This window comes from Puma concolor, chromosome E2, assembly GCF_028749965.1.
Source record: "Puma concolor isolate L17-30 chromosome E2, mPumCon1.1.hap2, whole genome shotgun sequence".
Taxonomy (NCBI): domain Eukaryota; kingdom Metazoa; phylum Chordata; class Mammalia; order Carnivora; family Felidae; genus Puma; species Puma concolor.
The window spans coordinates 59,976,423-59,999,571 of record NC_141681.1 but is presented as its reverse complement, the minus strand read 5'-3'; the positions used below and the strand labels follow the sequence as shown (position 1 = coordinate 59,999,571).

The 23,149-nt window shown below is 58.4% G+C and overlaps 2 protein-coding genes across 11 annotated transcripts; both read right to left on the bottom strand.

The window, feature by feature from the left end:
- Positions 1-68: 68 nt before the first annotated feature.
- U2AF2 (U2 small nuclear RNA auxiliary factor 2) lies at positions 69-16,527 on the bottom strand. 2 transcript variants are annotated; one of them, XM_086690774.1, is made up of 12 exons: positions 16,328-16,527; positions 12,565-12,700; positions 11,775-11,819; positions 11,399-11,502; positions 10,959-11,110; positions 9,560-9,676; positions 9,277-9,415; positions 4,740-4,819; positions 4,535-4,657; positions 4,129-4,227; positions 3,659-3,907; positions 69-824 (listed from the first exon to the last, which is right to left on the bottom strand). In XM_086690774.1, exons 1-12 carry the CDS (start codon positions 16,374-16,376, stop codon positions 690-692), a joined length of 1,428 nt encoding a protein of 475 aa, XP_086546900.1. In that variant the 5' UTR covers positions 16,377-16,527; the 3' UTR covers positions 69-689. The 2 variants fall into 2 exon arrangements, with proteins under 2 accessions (XP_086546900.1, XP_086546901.1); XM_086690775.1 differs by having other exon boundaries at positions 4,141-4,227; positions 16,328-16,525.
- Positions 16,528-18,001: 1,474 nt separating this feature from the next.
- CCDC106 (coiled-coil domain containing 106) lies at positions 18,002-22,712 on the bottom strand. Of its 9 annotated transcripts, none has more exons than XM_086690760.1 (6): positions 22,511-22,712; positions 21,095-21,236; positions 20,840-20,947; positions 20,569-20,745; positions 19,278-19,490; positions 18,002-18,902 (listed from the first exon to the last, which is right to left on the bottom strand). In XM_086690760.1, the coding sequence occupies exons 2-6, from the start codon at positions 21,123-21,125 to the stop codon at positions 18,586-18,588; spliced, it is 846 nt and encodes a 281-aa protein (XP_086546886.1). In that variant the 5' UTR covers positions 21,126-21,236; positions 22,511-22,712; the 3' UTR covers positions 18,002-18,585. The 9 variants fall into 9 exon arrangements, with proteins under 9 accessions (XP_086546886.1, XP_086546888.1, XP_086546881.1 ...); XM_086690762.1 differs by having other exon boundaries at positions 21,095-21,170; XM_086690755.1 differs by lacking the exon at positions 22,511-22,712 and adding an exon at positions 21,827-21,956 and having other exon boundaries at positions 21,095-21,170.
- Positions 22,713-23,149: the final 437 nt, after the last annotated feature.

The following is a 23,149-nucleotide window of genomic DNA, read 5'->3' as shown; positions in this document are numbered from 1 at the left end:
CCCGCAGCCTAGGGCCAATGACCGGGATGGGGGCGCGGGGTACACACACCGGACACAGAGCAGCTCCGTAAAGTAAAATACAACAAAATGTTTAATGAGCAAATTCGTCTTAGCAAATATGAAACTGCCACAGAGAGGAGGGACGGGGCCACGGGGCTGGGGCACGGGTCGGGGAAGACTAAGGAGAAGAGAATCAACTACGTAAGAAACCGGGGAGGGCGGGCACCAGGGAGAGGACCAGAGGCCAAGAGGACGGGAGCTGTGGTCCTGGAAAGGGAGAAGGCAGGGCTCTGGGGGTCGGACAACAAAATTCAAAATAGTTTGGCCATAAAATATAAACACACTATGTTTCTACGGTGGGGAAGGGGAGAAAGAGGGTAAAAGGGAGGAGAGGCTGTTTTGGGGAGGGGCTCTGGGGGTCCTACCCCGCCCTGCTGTGCACCCCCTCCCCATCCCGACCCCTTCCCTCTGTGTGTGGGTGCATGTGTCTGTGTGGGCCTGTGCGCGCACTTCCCCAATTCCCCTCCCCACCCCAACCCCCACCCCACCCTAATTGCTGCCATTCCAGTTGCTGCCGGCTGTCATTCGGCTGTCACTCCTCTGCCCATCTTCTTCAGAGGGAGAAAAGAGGGGGGGTGGGAGGGGGAGCAGCCCCCAGCCAGCCCTTCCCCCACCCTCCCCCTCCACCTCTACCAGAAGTCCCGGCGGTGGTAAGAGTCGGGGTCACAGTATTTTGTGACAACCACTCTGTTGGCGAACTTGCGACCCGTCAGGCCCTGCATGGCTTTCTGGCAGTCAAACACAGAGGTGAACTCCACGAAGATCTGCGGGGATAAGAGACCGGTTGTGAAGGCAAGGTGGCCTTTCAGCCTCCAAGGACAAACTGGCTCAGTCAGAGCAACCAGCCAGCATCTACCCAAAACCCAGAACTCCACAGGAGGGAGAGGGCCTCGCTACAGGTTTGGGAGCATTTGGCCAACGTCCTGCAGAACCCCAGGATCAAAGAGGCATGCAGAGTGAGAAAGAACAGAGGGGAGCTAGAGTCAAGAGTCACATGGGACACCTGCACACTCGCCAAGGAAAGAGGTCACTTGTATGGAATGTCTTCCCTGTACCGGGCATTGTGCCAGGTGCTCCCCAAGCTCCCCCCAAGGGCCATGTTCTCCCCAGAGGACAGATGAAGGGAAGCTCAGAAATTAAGATTCAAACCCAAGGTGATAAAAAAAAAAAAAAAAAAAAAAAAAAAAATCCCAGATATTTGACCCAATGAAGTTTCTCATCTTGTTTAAACCACCAGTTGACAGGAAGTGGAGGGAGGGAGAGGATAATACCAGCCTAATTCTCAATATGGGATTCTGTGAATACAAATCTGACCTATTGCTTCAACAAAATGGCTGGGGGAGGGGGGGCAGAGACAATTATGTAGAACTGATAAATTTCGATAAAGTTTTATTAAACAAAATGGCATGGATCCTTAAACAATATAAAAGTCTTTTGAAACGTAAAGGAAATCTGAACACAAACTTAAATACATCCTCGGGATAATTTTGTTACTGTAATAACAGTATTGTAGCTTCATTAAGATTTTTTTTAGAAATGATCTGTTAAAACGTTTAGAGCAGCACTTCTCCAAACCAGCTTGTGTGTCCCCAGGCGACATTCTGCAATGTCTGGAGACGTTTTTGGTGGTCACAAAGGGGGATCCGATGCTACCATCTAGGAGGTGCTTCCATTTACTGGGTGGAGGCTGGGAATGGAGCTTAACATCCAAAAAGCACACAGCACAAAACCCAAAGCAAGTTTTACCAGGCCCCAAATATTAATAAGTTCAGATATTATAGAAACGCCCTTGTTTGTCACAGGTAAAATTTGGAAATCTGCTTTAAATGATTTTAAGAAAAAAAAGGGAAACTGGGAAGCTAAATATAGAAATTAAGAATGACTAGATATGGATAACCTGAAGCTGGGTGATGGGGCATCACAACGCTGCTATGTATGCTCAATACAACTTAAATGATGTACTGTAATACACCACTACGATAACTCTACTCTTACAAATGTTTGAAAAGAATGAAAAGTTTCAAAACAAAAGAGGCAGGATGATCCCAGAGACCAGCCAGGTCTTCCCATTCATCCTTCCCACAAGTATTTACTCCGCCCCTCAAGAGCCAGCCTCCATTCCAGCCTCCGTCATAGCACTGACTGCAAAGGACATGCGGGGAGTGGGTGTTTCTGCCACACAGTGAGGACTGCGCAGGAAAATGGGAGAGGACATAATGCCCATCCGCCCCCTCCCCTCACCCATGCCCTGTCGTCCCTTGGCCCCCGATGCTCTTTCCACTGCTTCCTGGGCAAGTTCATCCAGCTGACACCAAAACAGGGGTCAGTATGTTGACGACACCTACACTTCTATCAGACCTCATGCCTGGGACGCAGCTCTGTCCTGCTCACGGCTTCCTACACATCTCTGCTGAGGTGTCAACCTGCCCATCGACACTGACTCCCTCCCCCACAAACCTGCTCAACTCCCTCGCTTCCTTCTCATCTGCCAGTTCCACCCAATCACCAAAGCCACAAGTCTGAGCATTTTACTGGACTCCTCTTCCCCCTGCAGCATAAAACTCAAATCAGTGAGCATTTACAGGTGATGTGTTTCTCAAATCCACGGACTTATTTCTCTCCGTCCGCCTGATCACCATCTTTCTCCGAGCTGATCACAAGCTGTTAGTTGCCAAAGCTCCAGAGATCTTACCACTATCCCCTCTGCCCCCTCCAAATTCCCAGGCTGCGGAGTCCAGCCCTGCAGGGTAGAGGAGATACCAGCTCTGTAATCCCTGGCCACCCCTACCTTATTCTAACGAACCGTCTCCATGTGCCAGGCCACAGACCACAGTTGGGACCTTTCAAAGGCTTCCTGCTCACTGCAGAGAACACCCAACATTGCTCTGGGGCTGATTTGCCACCCTGGGCCTCAGCCCCCAATCCCATCTGCTTTATTCTGCTCAGGCTACACCAGCCTGGTCACTGTCCCCAAAGATACCAGGAGATCTATGCTCACTGGGCTCCCTGGCCAGGACCCTACCTGCCTGCTGGGATAACCTGGTGTCACTTGGGCCTGCTTAATACCGCCTCTTGGCCTCCAATCTCAACACTGCATCCAGAGCATTCCTCCTCCCTTCCCAGGTACCACCTAAGGTGGCAGATGTGTTGTCTGACAAGGCTGGCCCCAGGACTTGGCCAGCTAAAGCCTGAATCACTAGGTGAGTGGCTGGATGAACCTAAGTCACCCCCTCTTTCATGCCTCCCAAGGAGAGCGGAAGGTGCAGACTCCTGGCAGGGGGCCAGAAGTGACATGCCTCAGCGGGCTGGGAAATGTGACTGTATGGCCTGTGTCCTCTGAGGTAGGGCCCAGAAGGCTGCTGTGGGAGTCCAGAGTCACACAGGGCAGCTTAGTGAGTACCTGGCACCCGGGAGACACAAGCGTGCTTGCTGCCATTGAGACCAATGGTCAGCACTTTTCTCCCCACTGCACAGACAAGACCAAACCACTTGCGAGAGGTCATGAGACAGACCGAAGCTACGACAGTTGCGGGGCCACACTCCTGGGGACAACGCAGCATGCGGGGAAAGGTGAGGGGAAGGGTGGGCACGCACGCACCTTTCCACAGCCGGGCACCTCGACACCATCCACAGGCCGGGGGATCTCAATGGACTTGACGAGCCCATACTTGCTGCACTCATCCCGCACGTCCTCCACTATCTCCTCGTACTCCTCGTCGTCCAGCAGCTCCTCAGGCAGCACCATGTTCATGAGGCACAGGACCTCAGTCGGGTGGCCGCCCATCTGCACCTGGGAGCTCATCAGGCCTGGCACTTGCAGGGTCACGGGGGTCTGGTTGATGGTGCTCTGTGGGGCAAAGGGCAGAGCAGTCACAGCCAAGGCCACACCAGCTGCCCAGAGGCCTACCCAGGGAAAACCAGGCCCTGCCCCTGTAAGGCTCAGGTGCCCACTCAGCACCACCAAAAAGCCAGAGCCAAAGACTTAGAAGGACCTCCTCCCAGCCCCACCCACCCCACCCACCCCACCCCACCCCCAGGTGTCCCTCTAGCCAATGGAAAATGACGTGCCGGGGGGCTCACCAGCGTGGCATTCTTGGCTCCCACACTTGCCCTCTGCACGAGCAGTTTCTTATCCCCCAGCTGCATCCCGTTCAGCCCTGCGATGGCCTGTGTTTGAAGGGTGAGGGGTGGGGGGGGGGGTGCGGCGAAGAGGTGCGGGTTAGGGGCCAGGAGCTTGACACCTCCCCACAAGCCCCAATACCCCAGAGCCGGGCATTGGTGGGGGAGAGGGGAAGGCAAAGGGGTCAGAGCTTGGAAAGAGCCAGAACCGAGGGAAAGGGCTCAAGTCCCCCACGCAGGGCCCCACTGCAGGCCGGCCTCCTCCCGCCCATCCAGAGGAGGGGAGACCAGTGTGGACACAGAGCAAGGTGCAGGGCAAGGACGGACGCAGCAGCACCAAGGGCCCGGGGCTCACCTGATCTGTAACGTTGATGTCCACGTACTCACAGAAGGCATAGCCCTTGGAGAGCCCCGTGGCACTGTCCTTGACCAGGTTGAAGGCCTTGAGAGGCCCGAACGATGTCAGCAGCTCTTTTACCTGAGACAGGGCCGCAACTCTGTCAGGGCTGGTTTGGGTAAAGCCTGGGAGGGGAGCAGTCAGGAGGAGGCGAGGGGTCTACCTGGTCATCATTCAGGTAATTGGGTAAGCCCCCGATGAACAGCTTGTGGGCAGAGTCCGGGACCACGGTGGACACAACTCCTGGGGGAAAAGGGGAGTAAGTAGGCTTTGGTCCCCAAGGCAGGAGCTTTACCCAGCACACAGGGACAGGCCCATTACGCCTGCTGTGGTAACAACAGGTCCACATCCCGCCATCCACAAGCTTACCCCAGGCATAGCAGCCCAGCCACGGCTGACACAAACGGGTCTCCCAAACCTGCCCAGCCTCCGAGCGCCCCAATAGCAGCTCTCCTTGGGGCGCATGGCGGCACGACAGCAGAGAGCCCCGGTGGGAGCCCCAAAGACGCAAGCTCATGTCCCAAACCCGCCAACCACGGCAGGTCATGTCTGCGCTCATCCCACGGGCACACCCACCCCCCTTCCACATCTCTCAGGCCACAGCTCCACCCCCTTCCCTACCACCCGATGTCTAGCTCAGGTCTCGGGCTGACCCTCGGTCCCTTCCTCTGTGGTCCTGCACATTTCACGACTACAACAGCCCGGCACTGTCACACACAGCAGACCAGGGAGTGCCTCGGAGAGGCCTGCTGCTCAGGGTCCAGGGTCCACGAGGGCAGGGACGTGCCCAGTTCACTCAGTACCCAGACCCTGGAGCCCAGGAGGGCTGTCACAGTGCAGTCACACCAGCAGAGTGCCTTTAACGACCACTCTGCATCTACCCCAACCCTACCGTCTCCACTCGTCTTTGGATTCAGGGGCCTGCCAGGTGGCTCAGCCCAGGGTCCTAACACCTCCCAGAGGCTCCCATCAGGTGTGAGCTACCCAGGGCTCGAAGGAAGGGAAACACCACCCACCCAGCCTGACCGGTTCCTGACTTTCCAAGTCCAGACCCTCCCTCAATGGCTGCATGACCTGGCCCTCCTCTGCAGTCCGCACCAAGTGGCTGCGCCCCACTTCCTCCTGACCTGGGGAGGGACAGGGGGGCCTCAGACCCAAAGCAGGGTATGCCCTCTCCCACCACCCCAGCCACTCTGACCACCAGAGCCGAGCACCACCAGGGTGTCCGAAGAAGGATAAGCAGAGGCCACAGGCCAGGCCCTGCACATCAAACTCGTGAAACCCGATGCCTTGATGCTCTCCAAAGCCGTATCGCAGCAAGACACAACAGACTAAGGCACAGGAAGGAGTTAGTCCCCTGCAGTCGCCCAGACAGAAAGAGGGGCCTCCAAGCACCCGCCCCCCGCCCCCATCAATCACGACCCCACAGGTAGCTCTCAGCAAGCTACGGGCTATGCCTACACAGGCACCACCGCTCTGACCGACGGCAGACAAGCACACGGGCAGGAGTCTCATCACCCCAACAGGGCAGTGCCAGAGCCAGGGGCGCCTCAGCCATCAGGCCCAGGCTGTGCCAGGCACCCCAGGGAAGCACACAGTGCCGAGGGCATCGGGGACGGAGGCTCAAACCCAGGATGCAGCCCCAAGTGAGCCTCCCTGAGCCTCAGTGTTCTCATCTGTGAACCAAGGAGAAACCTCACACCTACAACAGAGAATGACTCACAAGGCCCACACCTAAAACGGGGCCTGAGGCAAGGCTGGCCAGGACCAGCGAGATGCCAAGGCCCCAGTGGCTGCAGATCCCGTGTGGACAATAGTTCTGCAGCTGGGCAGAAGGACTCACGCGAGGGTGATGCAAACTGGGAGCCCAGGTCAGTCCTGGTGCCCAAAATCAAGCCCTCGGCAACATCCCCTCCCAACACAATGGGCAGACTCCTCCCTGATCACACAACCTCTTCCCTCAAAGGGGCCACGGGGCACTCCCCTCTCATCCTCAACCTTGAAGCCTCACCTCCTCCCAAAGGCCATGCTGTACCCCCAACGACCAAGCAATCCTTTCTCGTGCACTTCCTCCTCAGCAGAGGGACCCTGCTACATGCGCTAACCGCAGAGCCTGGCAGAGCAGGGCCCTGCTGAGGGAGCAGGTGCAGAGGCGAAGCCCCACTGGCAGGAGTCCAGTGGGGGAGAGCACCAAGCACAAAGCCTGGCAGCGGGAAGGTGTGGAGGGCCAAACTAAATTCACAAACTCAAAGGGTTCTGTGCTTTCCTGCCTCCAAAGACAGCTCTGGCTCTCCCTGCCTCCCCCCTTCTTATCTTAAAGGACAGTCAGGACCCCCACATCAGCACTGAACAGCTGGGCCGGACTTTGGTGGAAAAGAATTTAAGGTTTCATGACTCCAGGTGATGCATATTTACTTTCAAGTCAACACGATTCCATCAAGACAAGGAAGTCACTTTCCAGGTTACTGAATTGTTTCTCTTCCAACCACAAATACCTGAACTTTATCAAACACTTTCCCCTTTAGCCTCTTTGTATAGTAAGATTGACTTACTTTTTTCTGAAAAGCAAAGATCAAAACGTGAACTTCACCATGGAAAAAGCCCGAGCAGAGGATGCTTAACCTGAAGACAGATTCACACTTCCTGCGACATCCCACTACCTGCCCAGGCCCCTCTGGACAGGCAAACCTCATGTGAGAAGATCCACGAGTGACCCTTCAGCTGTTTAATCACAGCAACAGCCCCTCCATCAAGGGGAAGACCACCCCGAGCCGCTGTCCCTGGATGGGACATGTCCACTCCCACAGGGTGAAGGACACGAGCAGAAGGCAGCACAAGAAGATGGCAGAGTGACGACTCTGGACACGAGCCAGGTCCCCTGGGAGACCACTAATCGTGCCCTTGCCTTGCTGGCCTTCTGAGATGGGCTCACAGTCTCCACAATGGCAGCAGGCAAACCTTTCAATGAAAAACCAGGCGGCAAATATTTTCAGTCTGTCACACAGTCCTGACACAGGATCTCTGTCACCCAACTTGGCCACTCCAACACAAAAACACAGATAATAAGCAATGAGTGGGCTAGGCTATGTGCCAATAAATCGTTAAAAAACAGGCAGGGGGCACCTGGCTAGCTCAGTTGGTAGAGCATGTGCCTCTTGATTTCAGGTGCATGAGTTTGTGCTCCACGTTGGGTTTGAAGCCCACTTAAAAATTTTTTTCCTTGTTAGTATTTATTTTTTTTTTGATAAAGACAGATCGAGAGTTGGGGAGGGGCAGAGAAAGAGACACAGGATCCAAAGCAGGCTCCAGGCTCTGCACAGAGCCCAACGTGGGGCTCGAACTCACGGACCGTTGAGATCATGACCTGAGCCAAAGTCAGATGCTCAACCGACTGAGCCACCCAGGTGCCCCAGGAGCCCACTTTAAAGAAACAAACAGAAAACTACGTGTGGCCTCCTACCTGTCACCTGCTGACCATGTACTTACTGTAGGGTTGTCACAAATATTAACATGATCCACAGCCCACTTGGGGCAGAGCCTGACGCAGCAGGCTCCAGCAACCAGTTATAAAAATATAACATCCTGACTTTACTTAACAAAAAACAATATTCCATAGCTCCACCTGGGAAACGGTCCCACGGATGCGTGCACAAAAAGAAGGTCATCAGGCTGTGCATTTAGAGTGCGTCAGCATGTGTCACGCGTCGTTTCTTGAAAGAATTAAAGAAATCCACTGAATTTACCAAATTATTACAGCGGAAGACACTGGAGACAAGCTGGGGAACCAGCCTCCAGTCCTGAGGCGCCTGCCAGCCTCCCTGGGACTCCACGTCCCTGACTCTGCCAAGGGTGGACTCAATTTCTAAAAGGTGTCCTTCGGTGCAAAGCCTCGGCCAGCTTTGCTCCCCACCCAAAGCACCAGTGCTCACCCACCTTTCCTGGGAGAACTCCAGGGACCTGAGATGACAGAACTGGCTCCCCCAATCCCACAACACTCCCACAGAGGCCCCAATTCTCACTTACACCCGTCTGCCCACAGGGGCCCGCAAACAGCCTGGAGGTCGAGTCAGGCCTGCTGTCTGTTTCTGTACTTCCCGCTACTGCAGGACCCGTGGGTATTTTACGAAACCAAAACGTTGCCGAGCGTAACTGATAAAGGATGTGGCGCACAGCCAGACCCGTTCAATTAGGTATCACAGGAGGCTGCGTGCAGACTACACCATCGCCACAGAACAGTCGTGACCAAAACGTACAGCTCACGAAACCAAAAACATTCACTCTCCGACCCTCTGCAGAATAAGCTTGCTGCCCCAGGTCTGCCGTGCTCTCTACTGACCAGGACCGGACACAGCTATGGGGCACGGCCCGGAGCATGAGACTGAAGAGAAACTAGGACCAAAATAGGAGGGAACACCCAGATGCCGACCTCACACTGGGAACTCAATTGCAAACCGCTGACCTGCTTGTGTTCACACTGACTTCCCAGGTCCCAGAAAAGGAACGACAGGCAGGCTGCAAGCCCCTCACCTCCCTCGACGCCTCCCACGCCCCTGGCTCTGCCACTTATGAGCTGTGCATCCTCAAGCGGGGAGGACACCAAGCTCTAAAGGTTTGGGGAAATGGATGAGAAGCACTCACACCACTTCCCAAGCAGCTCTAGCTGGGTTGGGGAGAGAAGGGCGGACGAGTCCCCCACTCACCAGGCACGTAGACAGAGGGGTTCTCCGACATGCCAGGCAGGGGCTGGTAGTCATGAGGCCTGCGGATCTTCAGCGACTGGCCTTGGAAGATGATGCCATCAAAAGCCATGGCCTGGGTGGTCTCATCCACGGAGCGAAACTGCAAGAGAAGCGGGTGGTGAGGGTCAGGGAACCCAGCAGACAACAGCCCGCAAAAGGGCCTAGGGCAAACAAGAGCGGCTACAGAGCCACAGGGACCAGGAGGAACACACACTTCCCTGAGCCCACTGTGCACCCAGCTCACCTCCAAGAAAGCAAAGTTCTTGTCCTGGTTAATCTGCACAGCCAAGACAGGGTTGCCAGGGGCCTGGGTCAGCCCCCCAAGGCGCATCTGGGCGTTGAAGAAATCCATCATGGCCTCCTGCAGAGGGAATAGGAGACAGGGGGGGGCGGGGGAAGGGAGGTGGAGAGAGGAGGGGAGGGTGAGAGAGGGAGACACAGACGGGTTTGGGGGTGAGGGGAAGGGAGGGGGTGGGGAAGGGTGGAAGAAGGGAGGGAACAGTGAAATAGAGATGGGGGCAGAGAGATCAATAGTAGGAACAGACGCAGTAGAAAAATGGGAGAACAGGGAGGAAGGAGGCAGAAGCAAGAGACAGCCAGAGGCCAGGAGCGTGGGGCAGGCCACAGGGGCCCCAACCAGAGAAGAGACGTCATTCAAGAAAAGTGCAGGGAGACAGTGACAACAAAAAGAGAGTAAAAAGCACGAGATAGAACAGAAAACGAAACGTAAAAAAAAAAAAAGTCCAATAGCGACAAGAAAGCAGTAGGAAAGCAAGAAAGAAAAACCCAGCAGGGACACAGAGCACCAAGTCAGAGAAAAAGAGGAGTGAAGGGACAGGGAAGGTGGAGGAGAGGAGGGCAAGGGTGGGAGGGCGGGCGGGAGGGGAGGAGAAAAGAGTGATGTGGCGGGATCTGGCCCTGGAGTCCGGGGGCTGCTTTATCAAACGTAGCAAAGTGCAGGTTGAGAAAGTCAGAATGGACCTTACTTGCCTTCGACGACGGTAGCAAACTTTTTGTTGCTACGAGGGATCTCAGCCCCACAATATTTCACTTTAAAGAGAAATGGAAACAACTCTTTGATCTCGGGATTCTCGGGGTGCCATGGGAAGGGGTTGGGGAGAGGGGGAGGGGAGAGGAGCGGTGGGGAAGGTAGGGGAGGTCAGGGCCATCAAAAACAAAAGAGCAGCGACCATGGGAGGGACGTGGGGAGAGGATGGGAACAGGCGGCAGAGAACCAGAGACGTGTCAGAGAAAACCGAGGGGAGCGTGCGTTTGTGTGTGTGTGTGTGTATGTGTGAGTGTGTGTGTGTGTTTGCGCGCGTGCGAGTCTCCCTCTCTGTCTCTCTCGAAACGGACTCGTGGATTTTCGTAGGTTCATTATGTGTGTGCTTGATCCCTGGGTTGCTGGAGGAGGTTGGGAGAGGGGAGACGGGAGAGGGGAAGAGGAGGGAGGGAGAGGGCCACCCCCAGCCCGGCCCCTGGCTGGCTCAACTCCATCGGTCCATCTGGGAGGGGGCCGGGGGGCCTTGCAGGAGCAGAATCTGACCCGTGCAGGTAAGGGGAGGGAAGGGGGGGAGGGGAGGAATGGGTAGGGGAATCGGGGAGAGGGTAGGGGCAGGGAAAAGGCAGGGGGCGGGCAGTACCTCAGTGATGCCAAAGGGGATGTTGCCCACGTAGAGACGCCGGGCCTGTCTGGTCATCTGGCTCCCGACCACGGGCACCGGCGTCGGGGTCACAGCCAGGCCGTCAGGGGTCATGGTGGGAAGAAGGGCGGTGGCTGGAATCTGACCCGCGGCTTCAAGAGGGGAACAACAGGATTAGATGGCAACAGGGCAATCCCCTACACCCCCCACCCCGTTCAGGGACCACCGCACACCTGGGAGGGCGGCTCCACATGGACCAGTCCCACCGAGGCCTCATCCAGGCCCCCAGCACCTACTCCACGGGAGGCTTCAGAAAGGCAGAAGCCAGAGAGCCCAGGGCACGAACCTCATCGTCCCTCACCACCCCACCCACCAAGAACAGGGTCTGTTCCCTCAACCACCCAGCAAGTTAAAGTAAGGAGGCGGCAGCCCCAGCCCACCTTGCATGGCCTTGTACTGCATGGGGGTGATGTGCTCAAAGCCAGGTGGCGGTACATCCCAGTATTTACGGACCTTCTTCTTCTTTTCGTGGCGGGGGGAGCGACTGGGAGGGCGGGAGGGGAGAGTGGGGCAGGACAACCTCAGTCTGACCAAAGGTGGGCCTGTGAGCCCCCCCAGGCCCCCCAGCCCCCCACCAGCAGTGCAGCACTCTCCAGAAGGGAGAGGATCTGGGTCAGGGCCGCGCCCAGGCCTGGGGGAGGTGCCGGTCTCAAGGCAGTGCTTGGGCCAGGGCTGGACAAGGACAGGGCAGGGTGCAGGGGGGAGAGGGCAAAGGGAGGGGACGTCGGAGTGGAAGGGGCAGGAAGAGAAGCTCACATCAATCCACCGTGCTCCTCTTTAGCGCCTCTGGTCAAAGGTTTGCTGGGGGGTGGGAGGGAAAGGTATGGGGAGGGGTGACTGGGGACCCTTGTCTTCCCCACACGCCACACCTCCCCGAGGGCTTTGAGCCCCAGGGCTGGGGGCAGGGCCGAGGTGAACAAGCAACAAGCAGGCCCCCTCGGCCCTGCCATTCCCCCCAACCCCCCCCATCCCAGGAAAGAGGAACTACGCGAGAAGGGCCACACAGACCACTTTCTACTTGGAGAAACTGAGATGGAATGAAGCAGAACTTCCACCTGCCCACCCTTCCTCACCTAAGGGGACAGAGAACAAACAGGGGACCCTGGAAAGGGAAAAGGCATTAGAAGAGCAGAAGGCAGCTAAAGGTGGGGGGCGGGGGGGGGGGGGGAGACGCTGCCCCCCCCCCCCAAGAACTCCCTGTTCTCAGAAGGCAGAGCACAGGCCTCAGAAGACCATCCCGAGAGAACCACAGAAAGACAGCAGAGGGCGAAAAAGGAAGGAGCCCTAAGAGACGGGCTGGGGCAGCCCTCACGAAGAAGGAAACAGTCGATGCCCTTGACGCTAGACTCACCTCCAAGAACCTACTGCCCCCACCGACCCATCAGAAACTAAACTCTAGAAACAACTGAACTCAAGACAGACAAGCCCCAGACCCCTCCCCCAGACACAGAGGCCCAGGCACACCAGGTACTTGTGCAGGGACACCCTACACCCACGCTGGCGCACCCCCACCTGTGCCCAGCCAGGGGTCCCCCAGCCCTGGTACCTTCGCCGCCGCCTGTCCCGGGAGGCGCTGCGCTGGTCCCGGTTGCGCCGGTCGCGGCTCCGGCTCCGGCGCTTGCGGTCCCGGCTTCGAGAGCGGCTGTGACTACGCTTCCGGTGCCGGTTCTCCTTGTCTCTCTCTGGGCCAGGGGGAGGGGGAGGAGACTGAGCTGAGGGAGGACACGGCCCAGCCCACCCGCTCACTGGTGGCTATGCCCCAAGCCCCAGGGAGGCCACCCCCAAGGGGAAGGGATTCGATGGAGGAGGGGAGATAGCAGGCTTCCTGGGTCCACAAGCGAATCCAGGGACCTTAGGGGACCAAGGGGACGGGAGCTGGTTACCTGAGGGGAGAGGGCCTGGAAATGCCCCCGGGGTGTAAGATACCTGAGGACGCTCAGGAGGAGCTGGGGAGCCAGAGAAGACAGAGGAGGCTGGCTCCTGGTCCCCCTCGAGGGCTGAGGGGCCTGACCCCAGGGTCGTCCCTGAGAGGGGCAGGGCTAGAGGCTGGGGAATCAAGAGACCCAATGATGTTTTCCTGAATGAAGGAAACTGGCGACCCCTCAGGAAAGACCTCCTCAACCAGCTGGCACCCACAGCCCCACCATCAGGCCCCAGGCACCAGACAGAGATCTGATAGCCCCAGAAAGCCAAGACACCCAACAGTCCCTTCCCAACCAGGTGAAGAATACAAGAGTTCCTCCTCTAGGGAGGTGCCCCTTCCTGAATTTGGGCTAAAGAGGAGGTGCCAGGAGGAGTGTGCCCTGCCCACTCCGGCCCACTGCCCCTCGCAGGCTGGCATCCCAAACCACCCCTACCTGCCCATCGTCCCTCAAAGCCAGTACAAGAGAAACCAGGGTCCAGCCCCCAGTTGGCTCATACTTTTCAGGTGGCGCCTAGAACAGAGCACAGCCTTGCCTGTAAAACCAGACACCTCTGCTCAACAGACCTCTCATCTGGGAAGGAGGTGCAGGTCCTGTCACAGTATATTTCCTCACCCTTAGTTCAAAGACACCCCGGACTCCCCAACTACCCATGTCCAGGGACAGAAAAAGGAAGAGGCAATAAGGACAGGGCGTTAAAGTGGACTTTGGCCTCACCCGTACTACTTTATACTATACGCTTCTTCAGACAATTAAATGTGAACTTCCTGTAGATTGAGTCTCAATTCCTGAACCACTCAGGAAAGGTGCTCCTTCCAAGCACCTCAGAAGAAAACACACAGCAGCAAACACCAGAATGCTCCTGAGAGCAGGCTCCGTACTTAGTCCCACTTGCTCTCGATCCTCACCACTGCTTTGAGAAAACACTGTGGCCGCTCAATAGGAAAAACGAGGCACAAGGAGCTCGTGTAACTTGCCTGTGGCCAAAAAGCAACAGAAGAGTGAAGCCTGAATGTGAACAACGTAACATCAGCAAGTACAGTTATCGACACCTGGGCACACATCTTAACACAAAGCAGGCAGGACTCACTAGGGTCTGCCTAGAACCACTAACGACAACATCATTATCTCCTTGAAAACTAAAGAAGTAAAAAAAAAAAAAAAAAAAAAAAGACTGGAAGCAACACGAAGTAGAAGACAAACACGGAGGCCTGGCACTGGGCACAGGGAGGAGCTGTGGCCTTGGACCGCTGGCTTCACGCATGTAAGAGGACCAGGGTGTGAGCCCCAAGCACTTTTCCTGCGGCTGAGGCTCTGAAACAGACAAGCAGGCAGAGGGACCAACAGGAAATGGTGATGCCTGCAGGGGTGGCGGCTGAGATCAGACAAGGAACTTAATGCCCTGGAGACACAGGTGCGGCACACACAGGCAGGGGCTGAAGCTCAGAGGCCGGCCCACAAAGACAAAGATCCACAGGCAAGGCAACACGTGGACAGAGTTTCCTGCCTCCAACACGAGAAAAGGAGCTTCGCCGCTCAAAATGCTGTGGGCACATTGTGGGAACAGCTCCACTAACCCAGGGGACACGCCAGGGCTGCGAGCGTGGCCTCCCAGTGCCAGTGGGGACACCCAGGGAGAACCCAGGCAGCATACGCGCCAGCACCTCGTGGAAGAACTCAATCAGCTCCACCTGGCAGCCCGGCCTACTGCAACTTGGCCTCGCAGCCAGCCGGACTCAGGAGGGTTTCAGCTTCTTGCCTTACCAACGTGTATAAAACCCCGGAAAAACAACCCAACCTTTCCTTAAACAAAAGTTGTACCTACCCCAAGTGCGTGAGCACCTGGCAGAAAACATCTGAAAAACACCTTTCCCTGACGGTGCCAATTAGGAGAGTGAAGATACGCCTCTCTCCTCAGTATTACACTAAGGACGTTTGCACAATAGAAGAGGCGTCACTTACTAGGCACTTCACACATGCCAAGCCACACGCCACACGTTCGTACACGTTACCCCCATTTAACCTCAGCTCTGCCTCTCACCAGCTGAAACCTGGGAGAAGCGTTTAAACTCTTTGAGCCACTTTTCTCATCTGCAAAAGGAAGGAAATCATCAGCATCACATGGCGATTACCAGGAGCCACTTAGAAAAACTACAAAGGGCTTAACAAAGTGCCTGGCACTTGACAAGCACCCAGAGTTTAACTATCAAGAATTGTTACTACCATCCTCGTTAATTCCAAAATCGCAGTGACAAAACAAAGAGTCAACGTACAAACCCCGACGAGACTAACACAGAAATACGGAGGCAGCACAGCTGCTGGGCAACAAAGGAGGTGTCCGAACCCAGGAACGCCCAACTCCAAAGCCCACATCACGTAGAAACAGACACCCCATGTGCGCTCTCCCCAGACGCTGTCTCCTAGGCCAGCCACCCCCGACCGACTTCTGGACAGGGTTCGCTGCGCCCCCCGTTCAGGCCTCCCAACGCGGGCAGCTTCTGCCTTAAGCCCCCCACCTTCGCTCTCAAAACGACCTAAAGACAGGACGAATTTTTGCAGCGCCTAACGACTGTCGTCGTCCGGACGTTCTTGCAGCCCCTGTGCTGCTTCGCACCAGCACGACCCCACGCCTTGCTAACTCGGTACCACCGGGGGTAACGTCCCCCGCCCTCATCTCCACGGCGACCAGATTTAGGAGGCTTAATCTGTGCCCTGAGACTGTACCGGACACGGGGGCCGCTCTCTAGCTGGGAGGGGACAAGACGCAAACACCCCGCGACCGTCGGGACTCCCAGAAGTCCCGTGTCGGAAGGACACACGCGTGTCCTCTCTCACGAGCCACACCGCGTCACGCTTGCCGATACCCGGGCGGGGACCCAGCCGAGGCCCACGTGAAGGGGGTTAGCAACCGCCATTTTGGAACAAAGGGGGCGTGGAGACCCGGGCCGCTGGCCCGGCCGGAAGCGGAAGTGCCGGGGCAGCGGGAAAGAAAGGAGGCTTTGCGGGATCTGATACCTGTAATCTTTCAGTTTAAAAAAAAAAAAAAAAAAAAAAGAACGGAAAAAAAAAAGAGAATGGGGAGTCCGCGAGGGAACACCCGGCGGGTCCGCGCCGCCTCCGCCGCGGACCACGTGGGGTGTAGAACGGCGCGCGCCGCGCATGCGTCCAGGACCCGCGCCCGCCGCCCCCTCCTCTCTCCTCCCCTCCCCTCCCGCGCGCGGCGGCACGCCGGGTGGTCACGTGAACCAGGCGCGCGCCACGGAGCGGTGGGGGGGTGCGCAGCGCGGCCCTGAAAGGAGGGGGAAGAGAGGGGGGGAAAATGGCGGGGGACACGGAGAGAGGCCCGGAGCCGCCCCGCCCGCCGCCCCGTGCCCCCAGCGCCCTCACCTTGCTTATTTTCGTTGAGCTGCCGCTCGAACTCGTCGAAGTCCGACATGCTGAGGCGGCCGCGTAAGGGCCCTGTGCAGCTCTGGCCTCGCCTTGCCGCCCGCCCGCTCTGGCCGCTTCGGCTACTTCCGCCGCTCGCTTCGGCTACTTCCGGCCGCCGCCGGCGCTCCGCCGCCTCCTACCTAATCAAGCCCGGGCCGCCCGCCCCGCCCCGCCCCGGCTCCGCCCCTCACCCCGCCCGCCCGCCCGCCCACGAGGTGTCCCTCCCCCCTGCCCGAGCCTGGCTCCAAATAGCGTCGGCTATTTCCGGACCGTAGAAGAAATCGGGAGCGGCTGCTTCGGCTGATTCCGGAAACACCCGAAGCGAGGATTTCACCGGCTTCCCAGGCTATCGTAACTTTTCGGAAACTAGCTCCTCAACGTTCGGGTGTTTCCGTAGGTCCGCGCGTTCCTCTGCGCCCAGCCCCCCCACCCCAAGGGTTCGGCTTCTTCCGACAATTCAAACCGTCCCAGTCTTTGGCTGCTCCAGCAGATTTCCCCCGCTCTTCTCCGCTGACCCTATCGAGCTACTTCCAACAATCAATCCTAACCGTGCGGAACTTCTGCACTTTCTGTAGATTTCCAGCACTCGCTCTCGGACCCAGCCAGAGGATTAAATCCGATGCCAAGGTTCGGCTCTTTCCGTTCACTGCACTCACTCGCTCCTCCCCGGCCGGAGAACTTCGGCTCCTTCCGCCACCACTTCGGGAAGGCCTCACTCCCGGGAGACAGCTTCGGTTTTTTCCGGCGGCGCTTCGGCTCCTTCCGGCTTCGGGAAGAGAAAAGGGAGGGAGGACAGAAGCGAGGTTGGTCAGGAGAAGGGATACAGAAAAAGGGCGGAGTCCCGGCTCTCTGCACCTGGCTCTCCGGGTGGGGAGAGTGGAGGAAAAGAAGGACCGATCTCGCGGAGGGCCTCAGAAGGTTGCGCGAGACAAAAGCTGCCAGCGAGGTGAAGGGTGCGCGCGGCCGCTGCGGAGGTTGCCAGCGCGGCTTTGTGCGCCTGCGCAGGTGGAAGAGGAGGGGAGCGAGATGGCCTTCTGCGCCTGCGTAGAGATCAGTCTGAGGCGAGGTTTCTCACTGTTCCGGGAGGCAAGTGGGTTCCAGAGCCCCTAGCACGCGTGCGCGAGGCTTTCCCTTCCTCCGAGAAGGGTACCGAACTCCAGACCGTTAAGCAAAGCCGCTCGCTCCTGGTTGCTGTGGCAACCGCGTCAGCGCACTTGCCCCCTTCCGCAGCGCAGGCGCAGCAGGCAACGTAGGGGGCACTTCCGGAAAGCAGTAATCTAGCGCTACCGCCTCCTGGCGGGCGGGCGCAGGAGCCTCCGCCCGGATGTGCAGTTTCCCCCTTCTGCGGTCGCTCCTGCCAGCGGTCATTGAGTCCACTTCTCCTGCCCCGGCGCCTCTAGTCGAGATAGGCCCGCGGGTGGTGTTGACGCCTCCCTTCCCGAGCTCTGCCCCTCCAAGTTCCCTGGGGCACAGCTGCTTTTGCTCCTCCCGGCCCTCCCTCCGGGGGTGCTAATTACACCCTGTCTCCCCAGCCTCCGGGTTCCTGCCTGACCGCCCGCTCCTCGGAGCTCCCCGGAGCCCCCGTCACGGTCTCCGAGGCAACGGCCACCCCCTCCAAGAAGAGACCGGGCCTCCTTTATTCCAAATTGTATCTTCTCTCTTTAATTTAAATTCTCTGAATAATTCTTTCTCACGTAGACTCGGGGCAGTCCGGGATGCGGATGGGGAGCTCCTGGCAGAGTGGGCCAGCCTCTCCTCGGGGCTGAGGGTTGACACGGGGTATGTACAGGGCCCGGCCCCGCAGAGAGTCTCGCAGTCCTCCCACCCCCTCCTCCACGAGGAAGGGCCCGGTGAGGGCAGGACGGTGCAGCTCACGGGGGAGGAGTGCCCACGTTCAGGAAAGCGCAGACACCGACCCCCTGGGCAGTAGCTCTTGGGATACTGGCTAACTGGAACTCCTCCCCAGGGGATGCAGAGGAAGGGGAGGATGCTAGGAACGTGAGAGGCAAGGAGGGAGTCAGATCTATACACAAGGGACCCGGGGCAGGAGTGGGGATCTGCAGGACGAGGGGAGGCGAACGCAGAAACACGCCGCCCACCCCCCAGGCCCTCTGGAGGAGCACACCACTCATGCACACGCTTGCCACTGCCACGAGGGGCAGAGGAGGGAGGGACGTGGGGGCCGAAGGGCGTGTCCCGGGCCAGGTGGGGCAGAATCACCGCTTGAAGCGGTAGGTGATGGGAAGCAGCAGCTTGCTCTTCTTGAGGGCCTGCACCTTCTTAAGGGTTTCGTCGTCCAGGGCCAGGAAGCAGCGGCGCGAGTACTCGAGCAGGCGCTCCTTGGAGGGGTCGAACTCGCCCACCTCAGCCAGCTTCTCGGGGGCTACGATGAGAAGCTCTGCGATGGGTGTGGTCAGCGCCACCGTGTTGCGATCTACTCGGTGGTGCTCGAAGGCCCGAGACATGCTCTTCAGCTTCTGGAAGGTGCCCAGGATCTTCTTGTATCGGCAAAGGACACCGTCTGCATCCTTTACTGCAGGGCCGGGCCGGGGCACAGAGACAGACATGAGAGGGACAGAGGCGGACACAGGAGGCAGATGGGGCAAGGGCAGATGGGGAGCCCAATACAGGAAGAACTGCAGAACAAAATGGGAATCAGGATGAGGAGCAGCTGGGAGCCATGGTGAGACAGTGGCACCAGGGGAAAAGGAGGAGCCTTCTCCCCTCCCCATGTTACTGATGAGGAGCCTGAGGCTCAGGGCAGGGTGACCCCAGGAGGCAAAGCCGGTGAGGAGGGACCGCAGAGCAGGACCCCACGGGCAGGCTGGGACAACCAGGCTAGGGGAGAAGGGAGGGCCTCCTGGGGCATCACAGCAGGCCCCTTCCCCCATCCCTGCTCCTTGCTCACCCCGCTGCCTCTCCCGGGCCTTGGGCTTCCCGAAGCGCCTCCGGCCAGCACTTCCCTTCTGCTTCTGCCTCTTCCTCTCCACGGCACTGCCTTCTTCAGATGCTCCGCTGAGCGAGGAGGCCGCAGACTCAGGGTCTGAGGCCTCACCCCCAGCCCCACCCCGGCCATCCCCTTCAGCCCGCCTGGGCCCAGGCTTCACCCGGCAGTGGTCCTCTGGAGAGAGGTAGAGAGAGAGGGACACATACACATGAACTTCCAGAACAGGGGAGAGGAGGCAGGAAGTCCATCTGCAAGGTGGAGACAGATGTCACACCACACACAGATCCACAGGAGAGGGGGGGCCTCAACCAGGGCTGGAATCCCCAAAGAGACAGTGCATATAGATGTTGCAGTCTCCACCAAGACGGCTGAGTACAGTGCAGGTGGTTGGATTTGGGGGCAGAGATCTTGAGTGGGGCATGGGTTCATGCTCCTCTGACTCCAACTTGACAGCAAGAAGTCTGGAGGAGGAGCTGAGAGGACCAAGACAGGACCTCAGGAGAGTCTCTGTGGGACCTCCAGAAGAGTAGACTCTAGAAATCCAAGAAGCAAGACCCTGGTTGGGGAAGAGGTTTTAGACCCTGAGAGAAATCCCAGGCTCTGGGTCTAGTGCGCTGGGAAAGTCAGGCACCCACCTTCACCTGGACAGTGTGAGCATCTGAGGCTCTGATGCAGGGGCCACCACCACAAGGTGGGCTGGGGGGACATCCGGTATTGGGGTTCTCACCAAGAAAATTCAGAGGCCCTTGGGCCAAACATCCTGGATAGGTTCCCATCAGCAACCCAGGCCACAGGGAGTTCCAAACCAGAGAGATCCTCAATAACACAGGTGTTGGGGGGGGGGGGGGGAGGGACCAGACCCCTTGCCCAAAGTGTCAGGTGTGAATCACAGGGGAATACGGGGTCCTGCGAGGAAGCCAGTCAGGAGCTGAACATCATGAGGAAAGGAACAGAAGTTGTACTCTCCAAAAATAGGAGCTAAATTTTGGGAAAGGAAAGCCCTGACTATCTGGGGCAAGGGATGGCCACAGGGTCTTGCCCATCAGCAGAAGCAGGAATCAAGCATGAAGGAAGCTGGGCTTGGGGTCCTGGAGACCACCATGAAGTAAGAAGGAGATAACGATGCCAGGTCCCCACTGGGCCACCAAAAGGAAGGGTGTAAGTGAGGAGGGTCCCATATCCCCAGGAAGGGCCGGAGCTGGGTGTCAGGGCCTGGGTATGGGCCAAGGGACTAGATCATCAGGCGCCTCACCTGCATCCATGCGGGCAGATGAGATAAACTTGTCCAGCTGACAACGCAAGAAATCCCTCTCTTCCTCCAGGTCCTCGATGCGTTTCTGTAGCCAGGAGTTCCTTTCCAGGGCCATATGCAGCTGGGCCCTGACCCCATTCATCAGGGCCACAGTCGGGGACGCGGCTTCCGGAGGCTCTAGGGACAGCGGGGAGGCTTGGTCACACCCCAGGCCTCAAGGGCCCTGCACCCCAGCTGCCTGGGGTCCCTCCGAGCCTGCCCCCCAGCTCACCCTCGAAGTTTCCCCGAGAGGGGCTCAGACTGTAAAAGATCTGTGGGTCTAGGTGGGGCGTCTCATCGAAGGGGATGGAGATCTCGAAGGCCTCATCGTCTTTCTTCACTGGAGGGGAGAGGCCAGGGGTCACCCCAGGGAAGGCCCCAGGCGCCTCGGACCAGCCCCCAACCACAGCAGCCCTGGGGAGGAAAGGGCAGGGATGGGTAGGGCAGCAGTGGGACCAGGGTCGGGGCAGGGTCCCAGCTTCCTCACGTGTCCTCCTCCGGCTGTTTCGGTCATTCATGGCGCGACCTCCGGCGGACCCGGGCAGCTAAGCGCCTCAGGGGCACTGGACAGAAACGGCAGCCACAGATGGAGGGACATCCCGCGGGAGGTGGGGCCCAACTCCTTAGGGCTGGGGAAATGGGGGTGCTGAAGGCTGGGACTCCTGGGTCTGAGGGAGGAGGGGACCCATACCCTCAGGACCGAGCGGGGACACCCGGGGTTTCAAACTCCAGGGCTCCCAGGGAATGAGGGGGCTGGGGACCCAGACCCCGGGCTACTGAGGGAAGGAGTGGGTTCCCCGCGGGGTCGACAGAGCGGACACATCCTGGCCCGAATGGGTCGGACCCTCATCACGGGTCACCTCGGGACCAAAAGAGGCGAGAGGTGCGGGGGGGGGGAGGAGACCGTGCCCCAACTTCCAGGCATAGGGTGGGGGTCCGGCCCACGCGAGCGCCTTCCCACGCCCCTCCCCCCCACTCGTGTGGGCGAACAGGGCCCCTCCCCCGTGGTGGAGGGGGCGGGGCGCGTGCGCAGTGCGGGGGAAGGTCACGCGTGGGGATGCGCCCCCGCCCCCGCCCTTTGTCCCCCGGGTGGGAGGGGGAGCGATGTTGCCAGGGGGTCCCAGCGGGAGATGCGCTAGGCCGCGGGTGCTGATGTGGCCACCATCCCCCCGCCCGCAGGTGCCCGGGGTCGGAGGGGCCAGGCCCCGCGCTCACCCACCCGCGCGCGGAATCCGGCCAGGGGACCGACGGCGGCGGCGCCCATGCCCGGCGCCGGGGAGCGTCTGCAAAGTGTCGCGGGGAGTGGAGGGAAGCGCCCACCCGCCGCGGGCGGGGCGGCAGAGGCCCCGAGTGTAGGGGCGGGGTGGCGAGTCGGAGGGGCGGGCAGGGACGCCGGCGCTCGCTCGGTCCGCGGGTCGTTGCGCTTCTGCGGGAGTCGCCGGCCCCAGGTGAGGCCCGCCGTTTGCGGCAAAGGCCTGGGCTGCACTTGCGCGACGGCCCCTTGTCGCGCTACCCCGCCCTCCGCGAAGCCTGAGCAGGGAACGTCAAGAAACTCCCAATTCCTGGAGAGCAGCAGGCTCCGGGGGTCCCCGGAGTGGATGGCGACGCACGGAGTGGGGCCCGGGAAAGGGAAGGAGACAACCAGGAAAGTTGAATTGCCGGGAGAATCCTTTTAAACGAAACCCTGGGAACTGGCCATATGGATCCCCGCAACCCGCCACTTCTCCCACCGTGTGTGCACCACCATTACAGCCCGACCACACGGTTCCCAGGCCGGGAGGAGGGGGGCGGGGATCTGGAACACCACCACCACTAGCCCTGTGGTAGTGATTACGAGCTGGTTTTGGAACATTCCCACCCAATCTTGGCCGCTCCTCCCCCAAACCCCACTCAGTTTACTCACCTGCAAAGTGGGGAGATTATGATCCCTTTTAGGTTCGTTGTGAGGATGTACTGATATGGTGCTGGCAAAACGCTCAGCCCAGCGCCTGGCCATAGTCTAGGCCCAACAGCGGGCGCTGTTAGTGTTATTTGAGGTCAGACAGTGGGAGGCTCTTTCCCTCTCTGGGGAGTGGAGATGGCTAATTTATTCTTCCACCCAAAAAGAGGTCGGAAGAAGAAATGAGGCCCAGCACAGTGCCTGGCACAAAACAGACGCGCAAAGAAAATTCATTAAGAAGGCAGATGTTTATTCGGCTCCCAGCCTCTCCTCCCAGTCACCAGTTGCTACTGGACTTTTCATTTCCTTTTTCTTTCTTTTCTTTCTTTTTTTTTTTTTTTTGCTACTGGAATTTTGGCCAGCTCTATGAGAGCAGGGCTGTGACCTTGCAGAAGGAGAATTTAAAGGTCTGCACCATTTAGAAAGCTGTGGCCACACCCCTCTCCTACCTGCTTCACATCATAGATAAACTGTAGCCTGGGTCAAAACGTCCAGGGGGAGTTACCTGCCCTAGATAGGTATTTTGCAAACTACAGGTTCATGGGCAGGGAATTCAATATAGTAGAATGGAATTAGCAAAAAGGAAAAAAGTTAATTGCATGT

Excerpts from the sequence above, each read along its gene's own strand:
- U2AF2 (XM_086690774.1), bottom strand. The coding sequence starts at position 16,376 with ATGTCGGACTTCGACGAGTTCGAGCGGCAGCTCAACGAAAATAAGCAA. Across the intron at positions 11,111-11,398 it reads GCAGTACAAGGCCATGCAAG|CCGCGGGTCAGATTCCAGCC; the intron begins GTGGGCTGGGGC and ends CCCCTCTTGAAG. Across the intron at positions 4,820-9,276 it reads CCCCTCTGTCTACGTGCCTG|GAGTTGTGTCCACCGTGGTC; the intron begins GTGAGTGGGGGA and ends CTTTTCCCCCAG.
- CCDC106 (XM_086690760.1), bottom strand. The coding sequence starts at position 21,125 with ATGAATGACCGAAACAGCCGGAGGAGGACAC. Across the intron at positions 19,491-20,568 it reads ATCTGCCCGCATGGATGCAG|AGGACCACTGCCGGGTGAAG; the intron begins GTGAGGCGCCTG and ends ACCTCTCTCCAG. Across the intron at positions 18,903-19,277 it reads GGCCCGGGAGAGGCAGCGGG|TAAAGGATGCAGACGGTGTC; the intron begins GTGAGCAAGGAG and ends CCGGCCCTGCAG.